Source organism: Sciurus carolinensis, chromosome 14 (assembly GCF_902686445.1).
Source record: "Sciurus carolinensis chromosome 14, mSciCar1.2, whole genome shotgun sequence".
Lineage (NCBI taxonomy): Eukaryota > Metazoa > Chordata > Mammalia > Rodentia > Sciuridae > Sciurus > Sciurus carolinensis.
In genome coordinates, this window is record NC_062226.1 from 11408819 (window position 1) to 11427963 (window position 19145).

The 19145-nt window shown below is 36.4% G+C and overlaps 2 protein-coding genes across 2 annotated transcripts in view; both read right to left on the reverse strand.

The window, feature by feature from the left end:
* Positions 1-19145, reverse strand: part of Rabgap1 (RAB GTPase activating protein 1) — a 151048-nt gene that overhangs the window by 42945 nt on the left and 88958 nt on the right.
* Positions 15589-17704, reverse strand: Gpr21 (G protein-coupled receptor 21). Its single transcript, XM_047525847.1, has one exon. The coding sequence runs from the start codon at positions 17702-17704 to the stop codon at positions 16655-16657; it is 1050 nt and encodes a 349-aa protein (XP_047381803.1). The 3' UTR covers positions 15589-16654.

A 19145-nucleotide genomic window follows, 5' to 3' on the forward strand; every position in this document is an offset into this window, starting at 1 on the left:
AGTAGAAAGTTCAAATCAGGTCTCTGGGATCTCTTTATAAGGGCACCAATTCCACTCCTGAGGACTCCAAACTCATGACTTCATCACCTCCCTGAGGCCTCCTTTCCCAATACCGTCACACTGTAATCAGGTTTCAACATACAAACTTTGGGGAGACAAAAACAATTCAGACCACAGCACCAACCTTCTCTTTGCTTCTACCAGAATGACTGTGTCAAATAATTTTAATTTTCTAAAGCACAGTCCAATCAGACCATTTTGGTCATGAGTTTCAAGATATAGGCTATGTGAAGGCATGTACAGTATTGTGACCTTGAATCCATCCCAGCACCAAGACACAAATAAAAAACTGCCAGACACATAAAAAGGAAAAAAAATCTAAGAAATTGTCACAGTCAAAAAGAGCCTAAGAGAGATGAGAGGACTAAATTAATATAGTACCCTACATGGAATCCTAAAGAAATGAGACATTTTATAAAAACTAAGGAAACCTGAATAAAGTAGACTTCGGTCAGCAGTAATATATCAATTACATTATTTTTAAAAACCCTATTACCTCCTAATTATACAGGTCAGAAAAGTAGACTTAGATTAAGTCAACTGAGTTTACATCCTGGCCACCCAAGTTCAGCACTTACTAAGGCACTTCACTGGTAGAATGAAACTGGTGCTCAATACTGTGGATATATGCTCAACAGTAATCAAAGGTAGGCTCTGTTCATGTGACTAATTTTTTGGGTGTGGGGGGTGTGGTTACTGGGGAACCCAGGGACACACCATCACTTAGCTATATCCCTAGCCTTTTCTGCTTTGAGAAAGGTCTCCCTAAGATGCTGAGGCTGGCCTTGAACTTGTGATCCTCCTTACCTCCATCTCTCATGTGATTAATTTCTAATAGATTTCTTTCTTGGATTTGTTTCTGTTTTAGTGTTATGTGATAAAGCAATGGTGAGACTTTGTAATTTCTTAAATTTTAAAGCTCTTTTAAAATAGTTTGTGCAGACAAAAAGCTAATATAATAACATTTGTGCTTTATTTTTCTCATCCTGCTTTTAAAAGTTCTCCGTAAGTTCAAATCTCAGAGGTACCACATTCTGTAATCTTTCTGGATGACTATTTTTATACCTTACTGTGAGAACTGACCCTCTGGATAACTTCTCAGGATTTATAAGGTACTGGGAACTAGAGGAAACCCTCTGAATACATACTCTTTGTAAACTCTAGTTGAAAAATAGAAAGCTAAGAAAGGCAGGAAGAAAAAGAAAGTACCCGAAGAAAATGTAGTGGACACCTGCCATGACAAATAACCAGCACAGGAAAGATTATTTCCTAAGTAGTCTGTTGCCCAAAGAAAAAGTTCTTCCTAGGACTAATCCAGAATGTTCCAAATGCTTTATTAAAAGCCATCTTGTGATGCTCAACAAAACAGAATAAAGCCAACTCTCTCCCTACCAAAGCCCTACTCCAATACATTATAACACACCTATCTTTACTGAGTGCCTTAGTAAGTGCTGGTAATCAGGTTCCATCACACACACACGTGTGTGTGTGTGTGTGTGTGTGTGTTACTAGGTAAGCCTTCTGCCACTGAGCATTATCTGCAGCCCTTTGGATCTTTTGAGACAAGTTCTCCCTAGGTTGTCCAGGCTGGCCTCAAACTTATGATCCTACTGTTTTAGCCTGCAAAGTAATTGGGGATCACATATGTGTACCAGCACACCCAGTTTTTATAATATTTTTGCGGGAATAAAATAACAATTTACTTGCTACGTCTTCATATTAAAAAGTCAGCAACAGCTTGTTAGAAATAATTTGAAGACCAAGTTTTTAAAATCTCCTAAATAGAATATAAAAAGAAGGAAAAGAAAACGAAGGGGTGCTATACTTAAATGAAAACTGAAAACCTTCTTAAGGTAAAATCATTCTCTCTTAAGTACATGCCACTCTTGTTAAGTGTAATTTCAATTCATGTTTAGAAGTAAAACTGATTTAAGAGAACAAAATTAAGAACAAGACTGTTAAACCTACGAAAACAGATATTCCTCCGTCTTGGCAAGACCAAGATGGTCCTAAAAAAAATCTGCAAAATCCGGAAATTGTATTTCAATGGGTCATATTACATCTAATAGCATTTCTAATTTTATAGAGCCAAAATAAGTGATAAAAACAGTAATAACTGATTTGCCTTCTAAAATCAAAACACTGTACCCTTCCTTAAGGAATGCCAGACAGGAATTCTGACAAAATAAAATGTACAGTGTGATTAGCCTGGGATTTCATGAACAGAATTGTGGCTACAACTGATACTATATGCAAAGTTTTGTGTGCAATTTTCTAAGCAGGATAATTTAGTGCTTTTAACAAATTCACTAGAATGTTAAGCTTCATGAAGATCAAGATTTCTGTTCTGTTCTGTATCTCAACAGCTCAGAAAAACAAAAACAAAACCCAAACCCAAACCAAAAACCAAATCAAAAACAAAGCCATGTAACATATGGGAGGCACTCAACAAATACTTGAATATTAATTTTCAAGGGGATATAGAAGGGACAATAAGGGTCAGAGTCACTTATCTAACAGTAATTTCCTATTGACAAATGCATTTTCAAAGAGTTGACACGTCTTAATCTACCCCACATTCTTAGCCCAAATAAATATATTGTAAAAGTGAAAAATATTCCCTTCACTTTTTGAATTTTAAGTAGCACACAAATTCACCAGCTGATAATGTATGTTTTTTCTTCTAAATTCTTATAATTAAAATCTATATAAAACAGACTTTGAAAATGGTTTTTTTTTGGCTGGGTGGGGTGATGCATGCCTGTAATCCCAGCTACTATGGAGGATTAGGACCCAGGTTCCAGGCTAGCCTCAGCAATTTAGAGAGATCCTGTCTCAAAATAAAAAACAAAAAGCCTGGGACAAATGCCCCCGGATTTAATCCCAGTACAGAAAAAAAAAAAGGGCCTTTTCTTTTTAATCATATGAAGTGCTTCCTTGGATGAAGGCTGTTCAGTGTTTATGAAAAAGGAGAAAAACTAAGACCTTTCCCCAATAACATGTAGATACATATGATGCTCTTAAATATAAAAGCAAATTGAGTATGATCTCAGTGAGTGGCTCTTCTATGTTATTAGGGGAGGATATTCAGAGAAAAGGAAACTTCTTCTAAATATTAGGTGGCCTTCAATGTGGAGCTTAATGATGCCAGATTTTTTAAAATCAGTATTTTTATTGGGTGCAGTGGCACAAGGCCTTTCATCGCAGCAACTTGGGAGGCTGACGCAGGAGAATTCCAAACTCCAAAGCTCCAATACACCAAACACAGAGCAGACTGGAATAATATTTACATGAGCATGGGTAACTAAAGGCAATTCGAAATCTGGCCACAATGTGTGCACAGTGGACACAGACAAAGAATGAACAAGATGGAACACAGATGCTCTACCTTGCTCACAGTGCCATGTACAGGAAACAAATTCTAGGGTTAGGCACTTAAATCTAAATGCTGCCTCTCCTTCTTACTAATCTGCATGATTCTGTGCAAGTCACTTACTAATTTGAACCTTCCCTATCTATAAAATCTATGCAAATATCCCTGACACATGGGACTTATCAGAAGCAAAAGAAATACTTCACAGAAAGTAGGTGGCATAAGGCCTGGTACATCAGTGGTAACTCTTTCCCACCAGATATGAAATTTATGATGCTGGTCTACTTCCAATCTTGGGAGAGAAGCCAAGGGACAAAATGTGTATTTGGCAGGTTTTCCTGTTTGGGTCTTAGTACCCTGTGGGGGATCTGCAATTAGACAGTAAACAATTCAGAAATGTTGTGTGTCATCAACATTATGCTTTATTATAATAAAGTGAAATAAAGTGCAATTTTAAAGAAGAAAATCAAGCAGAAAAACTGACAAGAAGTATTTTTTGTCTTTTTAGCTTATAAATCATATTAACTCAAACACGGCAGAGCTCAATATGAAAGACCTTCACTAATTAACCTATTTATTTCTTTTTAGATCATTTCTCAGAGGTAATGTTTTCACTGTGATTTAGAAAGTTCTTCTATATTAAGACATTGAATAATTTTGAAGCTCCATATCTACCCTTTCTTTACGCCCCCCAAGTAAACAACCTATCCCAAACATATGAAACAAAAGTCAACCATGTACTGTAATCAATGAACTATCACAGAATCTTTACTGCAGAAACCAGACTTGATAAGCCTGTTCTAGAAATGTTTGCCAAATAAGCATCTCTAACCTTAATGGGGCTGGGGTTGTGACTCAGTGGTAGAGCGCTTGCCTAGCACGTGTGAGGCACTGGATTCAATCCTTAGCACCACATATAAATAAATGAATAAAATAAAGGTCTATCAAGATCTAAAAAAGTATTTTTTAAAAAACCCTTAATATATATATTTATACTTTAAAACTATATTAGCTGGATGGTTACATAAGTATTATGTTGACTCTATGGCATACACCGTAGTAGAAAAGTAGCTGACTTCTTCAGAAAAGATGGCTGTTTAATAAAATAATGTACTGCTATCACATTGTTTTAGTCCAAATATGGCATTATAGTGCCCTTCTAAAAATAAGTCTAAATCCCATGTGATATGCAGCCCTTTAGCTATGTTCATTTCCTTTTAGGGCTCAAGTTTCCCACAGGAAAATTATTCAGTGTTTGGCACAATTGTTCCAAATCATGTATAGACAAGGCTAACTGCAACGCCTAACTTTTCCTGCTTGGCTATTACTGATTCTCCTTCATAGCAATCCATCATGAAGAGGCCCAAGAGGCAGTAAATACTCAAGATTGTCATGGCGTTCACATGACAAAAGTGAACACACACGGTGTCACTGAGTAAAAAAGGTGATGGTGATGGGGGGCAGGATTTATGAATCAGCTACATCAGAAGGAACAGAATTATTATGTACAAAATCATATTCCAAACAAATCATTCTGACAAAGTTCAACTTTATTATTTATACTGAGCAAACTGCTTATTAATACAGTTTAATACTGATTGTATTGTTTGACTTATTCGTTTAAAGACTGTATAAAGCATTATGTATCAAGAATAAAAATCTTTTCAAAATCACCCACAAATAATATATCACACACAATACCCACACACAGGATCAAGTCCCACATTCTTCGGGCTATATTTTCACATAACCTAATCAATTAGGATTCTAAAAAAGTTTAGTAATATTTTATAATGCTTAACAAAGAATGTGTTTCAAAAAGTCAGTTTCTTCTGAAATTAACAAGTTTAAAATCAGATTTGTGCCTTTTGAGAAGCAAAAATAAATAACAAATGAAAAATGGGCTAGATTTATTAAAACACAACTACAACTGTGTGGAAGTTTCCAGTTCTTAAAATAATTAACAAAAATTAAATGGGAATGTATGTTTTAAATATAGTGGTCACAAAGTATTTCTATCAGCAAATTGAAGAACTGCATTCAGAATTCTTTAAGAGGTCTGCTTTCATACACATATTCACAGATGAATGGTATATATTCTGGGATTCAACATTTATTTTAATTGTATGTTTTTATATTGCTTTCAGGTAAAAATGATATTTTCTTGAGCCCCAAGGTATAAGAAAAATCAGGCTTTAAGATCTCAACTTTTCAATGAAGATTAATCTTGACAAACATTTTAAAGCTACATTATTTTATCATTAATATATAAACTATTAAGAAAATTAAATCTTTTTCTATCAATCTAAAAACTTAAAACATCACACAGGAAATAATTCTAACCAAAGAATAGTATCTATGTAATAATATCATAAAGGGCCCTCTTAGGATTAAATTCTTACATTCTTCTATTTAAAATTCTTGGAAAACAAAAACTTTAAATGTTACTGAACAATCTGTGATCTTCAATTACACTTAAGCAAAATCTTCACTCTTCAATCTTACTAGCAGTACACTCGTTACACATATCAATGAAGACATTTTCAAACCACCAATTTTATTTATTTATTTCCTCTAACAAACATTCCTGAGGTTGTTACCAGTAATAAAGAGAACTTTTTTAGCTATAAAGTGTCAAATTTTGTTTGGTTGAGAGCACCAATAGTAAGACTATTTTTATTTTTCTTAACCCCAAATCTGAATACTTGTTTCCTTTTTCCTAAATCTGCTGCAAACTCCTTCTAAGAGCCAGACAAATGTTGAACAACTTTTTTGACTTATTTGTGTGGCATTACTGAGTCTAATGGAGATTTAATTCTGGATTCCAGTTCTGAGTGTGCAACTACCTTTGTCACTACTCTCAGTATGGCCCCAAAAGGGATTCTTTTAGCTCTGTCCCTTTAGGGTTCTATATTTATATCATTCACCTATGCAAAAATCTTAAGTTTACCTCTAATTCCTAATTAGATTCTAATGTTAATCATTTATTCCAGGCTTTGATCAATTAATGCTCACAATACTTGTATTAGTTAATAGTGTTATTAGTTAAGACAACTGAGACTAAGAGCGACTATGTACCAAGTCTCACAGCTACTAAGTGGCAGGGCTAAGATTCAAACCCAGGTCTTTTCCCATCTCAAGCATGTACTTTAAATCACTAAACATAACAGTGTCTTTATTCCTTAAGTATATAAGCGATCCCTCTTCTAATGGGGATGTAGCTCAGGAATTAGAATTCATGCCTAGCATGTGCAAGGTCCTCAGTTCAGTCCCCAGTCCTACAAAACAAAAAGCTCCCCCTTTATCGGACTTTTGAAGCTTAAAATACCATCTGCCAAAATTTTATTTTCCTCCTAAAATCAACTCATTTTTAAAGTTACATAAAAGCAATACCTCTTTACCACTTTAGTCTCAAATTTCCTTTCTATCTTGGAACTATTAAAGGTCTCACTGTAAGCCCTTTTTTTTTTTTTTTTTTTTGGTGGTGCTAGGGATTGAACCCAGGGCCTTGTGTAAGCTAAGCAAGCACTCTACCAACTGAACTATATCCCCAGCCCAGCCCTAATGTATTTTGATGAAGTACAACTAAATATTGTATGTGGATCTTAATGTTCAAGAATCATATAGCACTAACCTTTTTGGAAAACATTCTCTGAAATCAGGACAAAACATAAAACATCAGTTTGAACTGCAGCAAATCATCAACACAGGACAAACTTGAGGAATTTATGATTTCTGAGACAAGGAAGCACACCAGCCCGCTCCACTTCTACCCTGGGGCTTTCTTCTGAGAGTATGTGCCAATTTTTGCAGTCCCTAAAGTCACTGGGATGCACTGACTGCTGAAAAAACAAAACAAAACAAAACAAAACAAAAAAACTAGGAGCAATCTTTTACTAGTTTTGACCATGCCACTAAGCACAATTCTACATACTTAAGATGTGACAGTATCTACTTTTTACAGTAATTTTAATGGAATGATGTTTTCCCATTTTATAGAGTAGAAAACCAAGCACTCAAATTCCAAAAGTCCATACCTCTTTGCCTAACATGTACAAAGTCCTGGGTTTGATCCCTGGCAAAATACACACACATACACACACAATCTTTAAAAAAATCTAAGATTCACATGAGGCAGATGATATAGTGGACTACTTGCCAGAAAGATCTTAGAGACCCAAAACTGTTCACACAATTGCAAAAGGAGGAAAATACTGACTCTGCCTATCTTTCTGGAAGGATGAAATAAAATGATGAATAGGAAACTTCTCTATAAAGGGTCATAGGTGATTACTGCTAATGTGCCTTACTCCCTATTTTAGTAGTATGTTATGTTCTAGACTCAGGTTTCCTCCTTGGTTTCCCTTTACTTCACTAAAATTCATTTGCCTTTTCCTTAAGTGTGAGAGTGTAGTGGGACAAGGAAGTAATTATTTCACATACTGAATTAACCTTTGGGGGTGGGGGTGGGGATTGAATCCAGGGGCACTTCACCACTGAGTTATATCCCCAGTCCTTTTTATTTTGAGATGGGGTTTCTCTAATTTGATGAAGTTGGCTTCAAATTTCCTCCTGATCCTCCAGTATCAGTCCTCCAAGTCACCGAGATTACAGGCGTGTGTCATTGCACCTGGCTTCACATAAAGATTTTTATCTTCAAACAGGTTTTCAACAAGATATCTCTGTGCTATTTTCAGCTATGACTAACATCTGGAGTGTCTGTGGTTCAATTTCTCCAAACTAAATCTCCTATCTTTTGCTGGGATGGTAAAAATCAGTTGCCTATTTGGATCAGCTTGCCATGGGAATCAAGGTGGGTGGGGTACAAGGGTAGAAGTGACGGTGTCTAAATGTTCCTTATATAAAACTCTATCAATTCTGTCTTCAGCTTCCTACTACTCCATGCTGGAAGGGGGATCCTAAGAATCTAATTACAAAATAGTTACTGGGCTCTGCAAACAAATAAACTTACTTTTCCTTTCTTTTTTTCTTTTTTTTTTTTTTTTGCCCCTTCCCATCTCCTGACTTTAGGATTCAGCTTTGCCGATTCTGTGGAGTCAGTTACCACTTGTCCACTGGGTTTCTATATTCCAAAACTTTACTGGCATTAGTCATCTGCCATATGCATTATACCTTTGGTGTTCTATATTTATGGTGGAGTTAACAGAAATAAATATGCATATTCAATCTGCCATATTTTAGCAGGAAGTTTATATTTCAAGCCCATGAGTTGGCTTTTCCATTGCTAAAAGACACAGAACTTAAAGTCAAAAAAATTGTATTTGAATCTTAACACTTCCTTACTATTTGTGTAACCCTGGAAGCTTCTTACCCTCTCTAAGCCTATGTTTTCCACACATCATCAGGGAAATTAAAAATAACTATCTAGAAGGTTCCTCTGAGAATTAACTGAGGTAAGAATTCAGGTTTACCTCAGTCAGAAGACCTGGGTTTAAGTCCCATATCTTTCATTTACAAGCATGTGTCTCTAAATCTCAGTTTCCTTATCTATACAGTGGGGTCAATAATAGATACTAGCTCATACAGTGTTGGTAGAATTAATTTGATAAAGTTTATGAATATCTCCTGAAACATGAGGAGCCTCAGTAAACATTTATATTGCTTGTTTATGCTTCCCATGCCTAGAACTATACACACACATATATATATATATTTATGCATACCCAGGGCATGGCTGAGTAAAGCCAAATTCCAACTCCTCTTCAAAAGCAACATGCAATACTAGAAAAGTGAAATGGATTAGAAGCAGAAGTCTGAGTTTTTATCATAAACAGATGTGTGACCACTGGGCTGGTTTCCCATCTACCACAATGACAGAATGAAATTAAATGATTTCTAAGGTCCTTTCCATTTAACTGCTCCTCTCTGCCCCCTTTGCTAGACATGATCTGATATTCTATATATTTAACATCTCAACCCTAATTATCTGACTTACCTAATTTTTGTAGATATTTTCACATATCTTTACTTTTCCAAGTAGGCACTACATGAAAACCAAGATGAACTGCTCTTCTAAACATAAAGAGTATGTCTGCCCTTTGAATAATTATAAAACATAAGTTTTATGATAAAAGATAAGACCTGCAATATAAAATCATCTGAACCAGACTGAGGTTGTGGCTCAGTGGTAGAGCACTTGCCTAGCAAGTGAGGGGCACTGGGTTCGATTCTCAGAACCACATATAAATAAATGAATAAAATAAAGGTCTATCAACATCTAAAAAATATTTTTAAAAAATCATCTTCACCCATTAAGTCACAAGTATTTAATTCTCTGTAAGATGATGGGAATAGGTTAAAGAGAAAAGAACGAGTTGCAGGTTTGCAAGACTACTCGGACTTACAAAGAATTTGACTTAGTTTGATACAAGTAACACAATATAGAATCATGTTCTGAGATTTGTTCCTCATCAGGCAAACTTCTCCATATGGTTTGGCTTCCCATAAGATCCACCAACATGGAAAGAATGCTCCCTATCGTCAGCATTTATTTCTAATTTTGAAATAATAAAGTAACATAATGATCATCAACACCATGTGAACTCACCCTAGGAATCAGACCTATTTTGTGTCCCATCAGGAAGCTCTGATGAACTCCTCCAGATAAAGTCACTCCATGAGGCTTCTTGGGAAACAGATAATCACAGAATTTTTCCACATGAAAAATCTAGAGAGTATAAAGTTCTACAAGAAAAGAATGGTACTTCTTTATGTCCCTCTCTGAGGCCAGCAATACTGCCTAGCACATAGCAGAGCTTACTGGAAAAACACTTTTAAAAAAAATATTTTTTTAGTTGTTGGTAAGAGTTTTATTTAATGTATTTATTAATATGTGGTGCTGAGACTCAAACCCAGTGCCTCATACATACTAGGCAAATGTTCTACTACTGAGCTACAACCTCAGCCCCTAAATACTTCTCGACTGCTTCTTAAAACTTTCCCTAAAAGCCACTGCTCTTGCATAGTACTGTGTTCCACATCCCATGGTATTTGAAATACTTCCTTCTGGATACTTGAGTGTGTTAAGAGAAGGAATGAAGAGAAGACAGGAATAGAAAAACTGATAGACTTAAAAGGGAGATCCAATGGCGGATTTCTCATCCATGCTTTAAGAAACTGGTAACTTAATAGCTTTGCCTGAAAGTTCCTGGGTTGAGGCTACAAGGAATTCAGAAGTAAAGTTACCCAATACGTAGATTTTTTTTTTTTTTTTTTAAGAGAAAGAGGCATCACTTATTATTTAGAGTCTAGAAGAGTCTAGACCAAATGGAAGATTGCTTATGGGACTCTGGACTACCTTTTGAACAGTCCTAGAATCTCTTACAGAAGGTAGAAGGCTGATGACCGGAATAATCAGGAAGTCATTTACTCGTCTGTAAAAATTACTAAAACTTCTCCTTGTGTCAGATCCTATTAGATTTGGGAATAAATTTATTAAGAGAACTGGCCTTTGGAGTTTGCAGACGAGTAAGTAGTAAATGAAAATAGCCATACTATAAAAGGAACTTAGACCACCTCTATTAAAGCACTGACTCTTTACTTAGGCCTGCTGGTGCCCAATGGGTAAAGCAGGATAAAGCTTGGCATCCATGCCTTCATTCTGTATTTGTCTTCAGATTCCTGCTCAGCTCTGCACACAGATATGCTAATCATCTAAAGAGTGTTCATCTAAAAACTGGTAATACAAGGTTTATTAGCTCCAATTTTACCTAAGCCTTCAAGACCAAGTCAAGATTTGTAGGAACATATTTGACTGTCAGCTTTTGCTGCATCAGACCTCTGGAGTGGTACCTAGAAGTCTCAAGTCATCGCCCCCTTCCAGGATCACACGTCTGAGAGAGAAAACACCCTGAGCAACAAATGGAAATTGCTGCCCTCGAGCAACATAGAACTTCTCTGGAGCCATTCACAGAACCAGAACTGAGAGGATCATCAACCAGACCATCTGACCAAGACTGCTTAATTATGCATTATCCTGCCCCTGCCCTAATTCTTCCTCAATTTGAACCTAAAGCCCTTATCAGCACCCAGAAGTCAGGGCTGAGATGCTGGCTCTCACTTTGCCTTCCAATGGAGTCATACAGGTTCACATTTGTTTTCCTGCTTTTCATCACTACTTTTTCTGTTTGGTATTTGTAGTGACTGGACCTGGTTTGTTGTCAGACCTCTGGATGAGGATTCCAGTAACAATATGTTGAATTTAAGGCTACTGTCATTTTAGAAAGGTGAGAATTTTGTCTCTCTTGTCAGGTCTGAGAATTACTAACTAACATGGAGTATGATTTACCATTGAGCATCCAAGATTTTAATGTGGGAAAGGTCACCAAAACATACAGCTTCCTTACTTGTAAAAGCAGGGCAGATACAAATAGCAGTAATCAGTTTTATCTCCAAAGCACTTTACAATTTTCAAAGTACTTTTATGTCCATTATCTGAGCTTAATCCTCTAAGTAATCCTATGAGGTATGAAAGGACCATTAGTTTCTTTTCAAGAAGAAATTAAGTGCTTACTTACTAACTTAATGAACTAAGTAGTAATAAAAACATAGATTTAAAAAAAAATTCTCAGTTCAAAGTTCATGTTTAATCACATTATGATACCCCTGTAACTCAAATTATGAAGAAATGTCAAATGACTCATCTATAGCCATAAGAAGTATCCACAATATTTTTAGGGTCTGCAAAATAATAACATATATTCAATAAACACTTAGTTTTTCTTCAACCTGAAATAGACAAATTATGCAAAAATAAAAACATAAAATGATTTATGAAGACTTTTACAAAAGGTCACAGTGCCACAATTCTCCCATCCTTAAATTTCCCCAAAATCTGCTCATATGACAATAAATTCTGGTTTGCCAATAATTTATTTCACAAATCTGTTATGATACAGAAACACAGTCAATGAAATTAAGGTATTTCCTAAAAAGCCTAAAAACTGTGCAAAATTTTCAGATAAACTTGAAAAGCTGAGTAAACTCTTTCCAAAATCATTCTACCATCTGAAAGTCTGTGTAACCCTGTCACTTCATTTTCAAGTTCAAAGAGATGGACAATTCATTGTGGTATGAAAATTCAAGTTTTCCCATTCTTTGAAATAATGAGATAATTATTCAAGTACAAAGGAAAAGGCATTATAAAAGACTTAAAAAGAATTTACCCAGCAGTAAAGCTTAAAGAAAACCTTTTCTAAAACAGAATTCTAGGTAAGAGTCCATAAAAATTTAAATATTCATGGAAATTAGAGAGAAATAAAGGAAGAAAAGCTGGAGAGGGGGCGTGATATCACGAAAATAAAAAGGAGAAAGAACGATGGAGTAGAATTAGGGGATGGGAGAAGGCATAAGTAAGGGAAGCAAATGCAGAATGAAACTGATCAACTTATGCTATGTACACCTACAACACATCATAATGAATTCCATTTTTATGTATAACTGTAATGCACCAATTAAAAAAATAACAAATAGAAGATCAGTAGAGTAGAGGAAGGTAATCAAGGGGAGGGAAAGGGGAAGTTCTGGGGATTGAGAATGAGCAAGCCATGTTACATGCATGTATGATAATGTCAAAATGAACCCCACTACAAAAAATAGTAAAGGAATAAATCAAGAAATTCAAATATCCACTCTGGTGTTAGATAATGTTCTCACTAAAGTGGAGCACTAGTTCACTTATAATTGCTTTTTATGTCTACAAGGAAAAAAACACACCTTCATTGAAATCACCGCAGTAAAACATACAACTCATTTACAAATAAAACAGTATAATCTTATTTTAAAATTTACTATAAAATAATTTAATACAATCTCTAACAGCATTCCTCTGATATAATCTCTAAATAAGTCCTCTGATACTAGTCATATACCATATAAAGTTAAATGAGCTATTCAAGGTATTTGAGTCTAAAAATATACTTTTTTTTTTCATTCTGAACTAGTTGGATTGGTATTTAAACCAAATGTCATCAAATGTTGCATTAAATATACCCAAGTGAAAAGATAAACTCTCTCAATGTATCATGCAGAAAGTAATCCCAACCACTGAAGACTGTGGAACTATGAGCCTATTGTCCCCCCTCACCCAATGCATGCACATAAAATAAAACAAAACAAAACAAACAAAACCATGGTATAGAAAATGAAGTGAGAATAAGAGAACTGATACCTGGAAGAAACCTTAGGTTTCCTTTAAGACAAGATAAACTTGGAAAGATAATGCTATTAAAAAAGCATCAACTGGGGGAGGACAGTTTTTATTTTTCTTTAAAATTACATATTGCCGGGTGTGGTGATGCACAACTGTAATCCCAGGGGCTCAGGAGACTGAGACAGGGAGGATTGACAATTCAAAGCGAGCCTTAGCACAAGCGAGGTGCTAAATAAGCAGCTTAGTGAGACCCTGTCTCTAATGAAATACAAAATAGGGCTGGGGATGTGGCTCAGTGGTTGAGGGCCCCTGAGTTCAATCCCTAGTACCCACTCCAAATAAATAAACAAACAGAATTACTATATCTACCCTCAAGATATTAATAGAGATTCTAATGTTAAAAAAATTGCCTCTAATAAAATCTAAATTTTGAACTAGAAAAAGAATGAAAACATCTACTAACAAAAGATCTTATTAAAAGAGCTGTCTTTGCAATCATTAAAAGCCAGATTGGCCAGGCATGGTGGCACACGCCTGTAATCTCAGCAACTTCGGAGGCCAAGGCAAGAGGACTGCAAGTTCAAAGCTAGCCTCAGGAACTAAATACATAAAGGGCTGGGGATGTGGCGCAGTGGTTAAGTGCCCCTTGGTTCAATCCCTGGTACCAAAACAAACAAACAAAAAAACAAAAACAAAAACCACATCTGTTAGCCATTACCAAAAAATTTAAATAGGTATTTTCTTTATAGGAGACGGACCCCTTTCAGAGCAAAAAAAATTAAAAAGGTCCATTGAGCTCCTTTGATTTTAAGAAAGTAAAACCTATTGGTTTAACATCAATTTTGTGTAAAATTTAAGTCTTTAAGATACCCAGGGCTGGGGAGATAGCTCAGTGGGTAGAGTGCTTGCATTGCAAGCCCAAGTTCCTGGGTTCGATCCCCAGCACAGCAAAAAAAAAAAAAAAAAAAAAAAAAAAGATTCCCATATTTGCTGAACTGAAAATTCATAAGCAAACTGCAAATCTGAACAGGTTACGTTCTCTATCAGATATGAAAAAGGGTAATTTTTTTTTATGTCTGTACCATTTTAAATATGTATGATACAAATTATTTTTCAGAATTCAGTAGTAAAGGTTTTCCACTTGAAATGGCAATTCAACGAAGTCATTTCTAATCTAACTTGTAGTTTCAGTATGAGTTCTAAATTCTTAAACAGCTTAGAATCAAATTTGCTAACACTAAATATGAAGAACCAGTACGCTTTTGAGAAGAACCCAGAATCTGAAGCTTGAATGTTTATATAATGGTCACTTAAAATAAAAAAGTTTAAATAGAAGACATTTGAGGTTAAAATTATACTGATGTCTAGAACCTAAAATCAATAGAATGCTGACTTTTATTTAAAAGGGGAAAGGATTTCTAACATCAGGATGGAAAACTAAAGCATATCTGCCTGTTTTATAAATATCCATGTCCTTTCTTGGATTCAGAAATCCACTTTAGCCCACGTCCCTTGGGTTTCTTCTATCTTCCATCTCACTGAACACCACTGTTGCATTCAGATTAGAACATTTAGCCAAAGGCAGAGATCGTATAAGTCGTCTGAAGATTTCTAAAAACTAAAACCGGGAGAAAAGTGGAGGAAATACTTTTTATGCCTGGAGCTGCCAGAAATCCCTCTCTCCTTTTAGAAAAGTAAACCTCTTGCTTTCAAGATAATCACTTTTAAGAACAAAACATAATACTGTATATAAACACATAGCACTCTGATAATAATTCTAGAGAATAATAAAATCCTATAGATTTCACCAGTATGTTAGAAAAACAAAGATGAAAAAAGACTTAAGGAAAAAAATCATATGCCAAAAGATTTCTTTTTTCCAGTAAGAGCAATAAAAGAGATTTAGATTAACCAGAATTTCCCCTTCCTGCCCTCCAAGTGGATTCCTTAATACTGAAAGAATGCTTTTCAAAATTAATTAGTTTTCACTTTATTAGTAGAGTGTGTTTAACCACAAAGAAAACATGTTAATGAACTCCATTTTAAAAATGACTATATTACAGTGTGTGTACACACACATATTTACCCCACTCCCTGGGCTGGATACCAAACCCAGGACTTTGGATACACTGACCATGTAATCTACCACTGAGCCCTATCTCCAGTCAACAATATATTATGACTCGGTTACTTCTGCTTACTGTTCTAATATTTCAAAAGTCTCTGGATAAAAAGAACAGAAAACACTAAAGTCACATTCTTATGTATTGTCACCATTATAAACTGATAGCTAGTAGATGGCTTGCAATTAATTTTATCTCACTGAAATACATTTTGCCAAGAAAGAGAAATCTAACTCTTTTCAAATATTAATATACACAAACACCTGGGCAAAAATATTGCAACAATTACTTCTATGCATACTTATCAAGATCTCTGTGAAGCATGGCACAAAAAAAAGCTCAGTTTTTCATAAACTATATAACTTGATTGCACTTTTGCTTCCATGGTCATTGCAAAATACTAAAAGTAATGTTTAAATGTTCACATTATTCACTCTACTTAGAGTTCTCTCAAGAGAATAAAATGAAAAACATTTGGCTATCTAAACGACAGGGATGAAACTTGCAGTGTTCAGATAAAAAATTAAAACCCTGTTAATTCATCAGTATACTTTAATATTCCCTGTTGAAAGTACCAATTGCACATGAAGTCCAATGGCTGAAAAGAAACTAGAAAAGTGACAAGAGAATGACGACTTTCAAAATGCTGACGCTTTTCACACCCAGGTTCAGTCACGCCAGCTGGAGAGAGGTGTTAGGTATGGCTTTATTCCTTTTAAATCTGAGAAATGTAGTCATTTCCATGACATTTCAAAAACTGGAAAAAGAGAAATTTATTCTCATGATCCTGATTCTTCTGATTCAAAATCACACTGAGGAAAAAAATTCATGCAAACTTAAAAGGTATTTGGATAGACCATTTGTTTGCTGTTGCTTAGTCAAATTATTCTGTCCCCAATTTCCTAGTGAGCTAGTGTCTGAATCATTTCAGACATGACATCCATTAAGGGGGCTTTTGCTCCTAACTGTATAAGGGTCCTTGGAAGTAGTCTGACTTGCACAAGAAGTACACACAGCCCCTGATAGGCGTTTTAGTCCTCTTTGGAAGACACTGTTGGAGAGACTATAAATGACACAGTTGCAGAAACTGTTACTAATAGCAAGCCAGGTAGTCAAGAAGGATGCAAAGCGGTTGCTGTGGCCAGTGGAACTCTCCAATAAGAAGTAGATAATATAGGGCAACCAGAGGACATAAAATACACTAGTGATGCGGAACAGGACCATGGCATAACGCTTATCAGGACAGGCCTGTTCTTCCCCAGTCTCCCCACTCTGGCTGCTGAAGCGGGCTTGCCTTTCGCTGATTTCCTTTGTATGCTGTTGGCAGATGCGGAAGATGTTGAAATATGTGAAGCACACAGTGAGGGCTGCTGGGGCATATAACATTATCACGATGAACAAAGTGAAGTATGGGTCTGTATGCCAGGACTCCGCACACCACTGAAAGACATCTCCATGATATCCAGGTTTGCCCCAGTGGAAAAAGGAAGGCAGGAAGACGAGGGTGGAGTATAGCCAAATCAGGAAAATACACAGGCGTAGTCTCCAGGGTGTAACCAGTGTATTGTACGTTAAAGGCTTAGTGATGGCAATGTATCTATCAATGCTGATACAGGCCAAAGAGGTCATTGAGACACTCTTCAGAACTGATACTGCAAAACCAAATATCTGGCAAGTCAAGGACTCCTCTAATGGAAGGGAATAGTGAAGGAGTGATAAAGAAGGGACCAAGCAGCTTACCCCCACCAAGAGGTCAGCATATGCCATTGTCTGGATAAAATAACTTGTAGTGTGATGGTTCAACAAAGGTGCACAGTGAAATACAAAAATCACAATGATGTTGCCAAAAATAATCAGTACAGTTAGAAAGACAATAATCAGCACTTCCAAAAGGCAAAAACTGACGGTTTCCAAGTAGCCAAATGCCAAGAGACAAAAAGGGTGGCTGCTCTGATTACCATCCAAGGTGGAGTTCATCTTGAGCTCAGGAGTGATCTCTCACTTCATGCTGCCGCTTGGCTGCTGCCAACAGTTCAAAGGAGCAGCTGCTGTCATTGCGGTCAGCTGTGCATGTGTGTAATAATGCCAGAAGAGCCTCAGTCCCCAAGCTCCCGATGCTGCTGCTCTGATGCATTGCCTGCAGTGCAATTTCCCTTTAAATCCTTCTTGGTATAGGGAGAGCCAAGAGCCGTCGTCTGGTCAGTCCCAGACTCGGCCATAGTGCCAAGTTCACCATACACATAGCACCAAGGGAGAAAGGAAAATTTTGGGGACAATGTCTTCAGGCCAAGTTAGGGTAGAGGAAAGGGCTAGAAGAAGGGAGGAAGATTAGGAGCTTCAGCAGGAGTTGTAATGAGTCTCCTCTGAACAGCTGATAGAAGAAAAGGAGAAAGCAATTTATATTTGCATCCAATGCCCTAAATCACAGAACCTAGCTAGCCCAGGCTGTTGTCACCCTTTCCGACCCACCCCTCCTGGTATCACCATCACTGCTACACTCCATAGCACCCCACATAACTGGTCCTTACTCTATGGAGGAGAAGCAACAACACCAAGCTTTCAGATCAACATAAAACAAAAGCAATCAAAGATCAATCTACCCCCATTTTCTTTCATTTGAGCTGTTTATAGAATCTGCTTATGGCAATTCTGAAAATATTTCATTACAATTACCACTAATTAACTAACAAAGATTAACTTATTTTCTCCATGAAAGCCAATACAATATTTCACCTCTGAAAACAATAGAATATATCTGTTTAACACAATTTCAGTATGTTACCTGTAAGTCTGCACGCTGCAATCCAAACAAAAGCCACAATACATCCTTAACAGAAAGCCTTGCAATGCAGGAGTGTGCTTCCGTCCTGTGTACTGCAGAACTGAGACACAGAGGGAGGGGATAAAGGAGGAGGAGGGGAAACAGGGAGAAGAGGGGGCTTGGAAAAAGGAAGAACGGGGGAGGGGAAAGAAAATGCATGTGCATGCACATGCTCTGGCATCTTTAGCAGCTCATTAGAATGCATTGACAGAGAGGTGCTCCCAGACTGCACAGTGGGGGAATGGCTTAGTACGCCTGCAGTGCAGCATTTGAAAGCTGTTTCCTCGTCTGTCTGGAATCCCCCTCTTAAGCATATAAGCAGAATTTAGACTGCTAGCAAGGAAAATGGGCAGTAACCAAGGCGGGGAGTCAGGAATTAGATATGAACACATTTCCACAGTGGCAAAAATGGGAACTTCCTATTTTCTTGTAACATTTTTCCAAGGAACAAAGGAAATGTTAAAGAAGTGTGTTTACTGTATATGGCAAGTGAGAAATCATAATTCAGCTACATGAGAAATTCTAGCTGAAAGGCTAAATAGCATTTTCTCTCTCATGATTCATTGGATATTCACCATTCTTAAAACTTTAAAATCA

Coding starts and splice junctions, on each gene's coding strand:
- Gpr21 (XM_047525847.1), bottom strand. CDS start 17,704: ATGAACTCCACCTTGGATGGTAATCAGAGCAGCCACCCTTTTTGTCTC.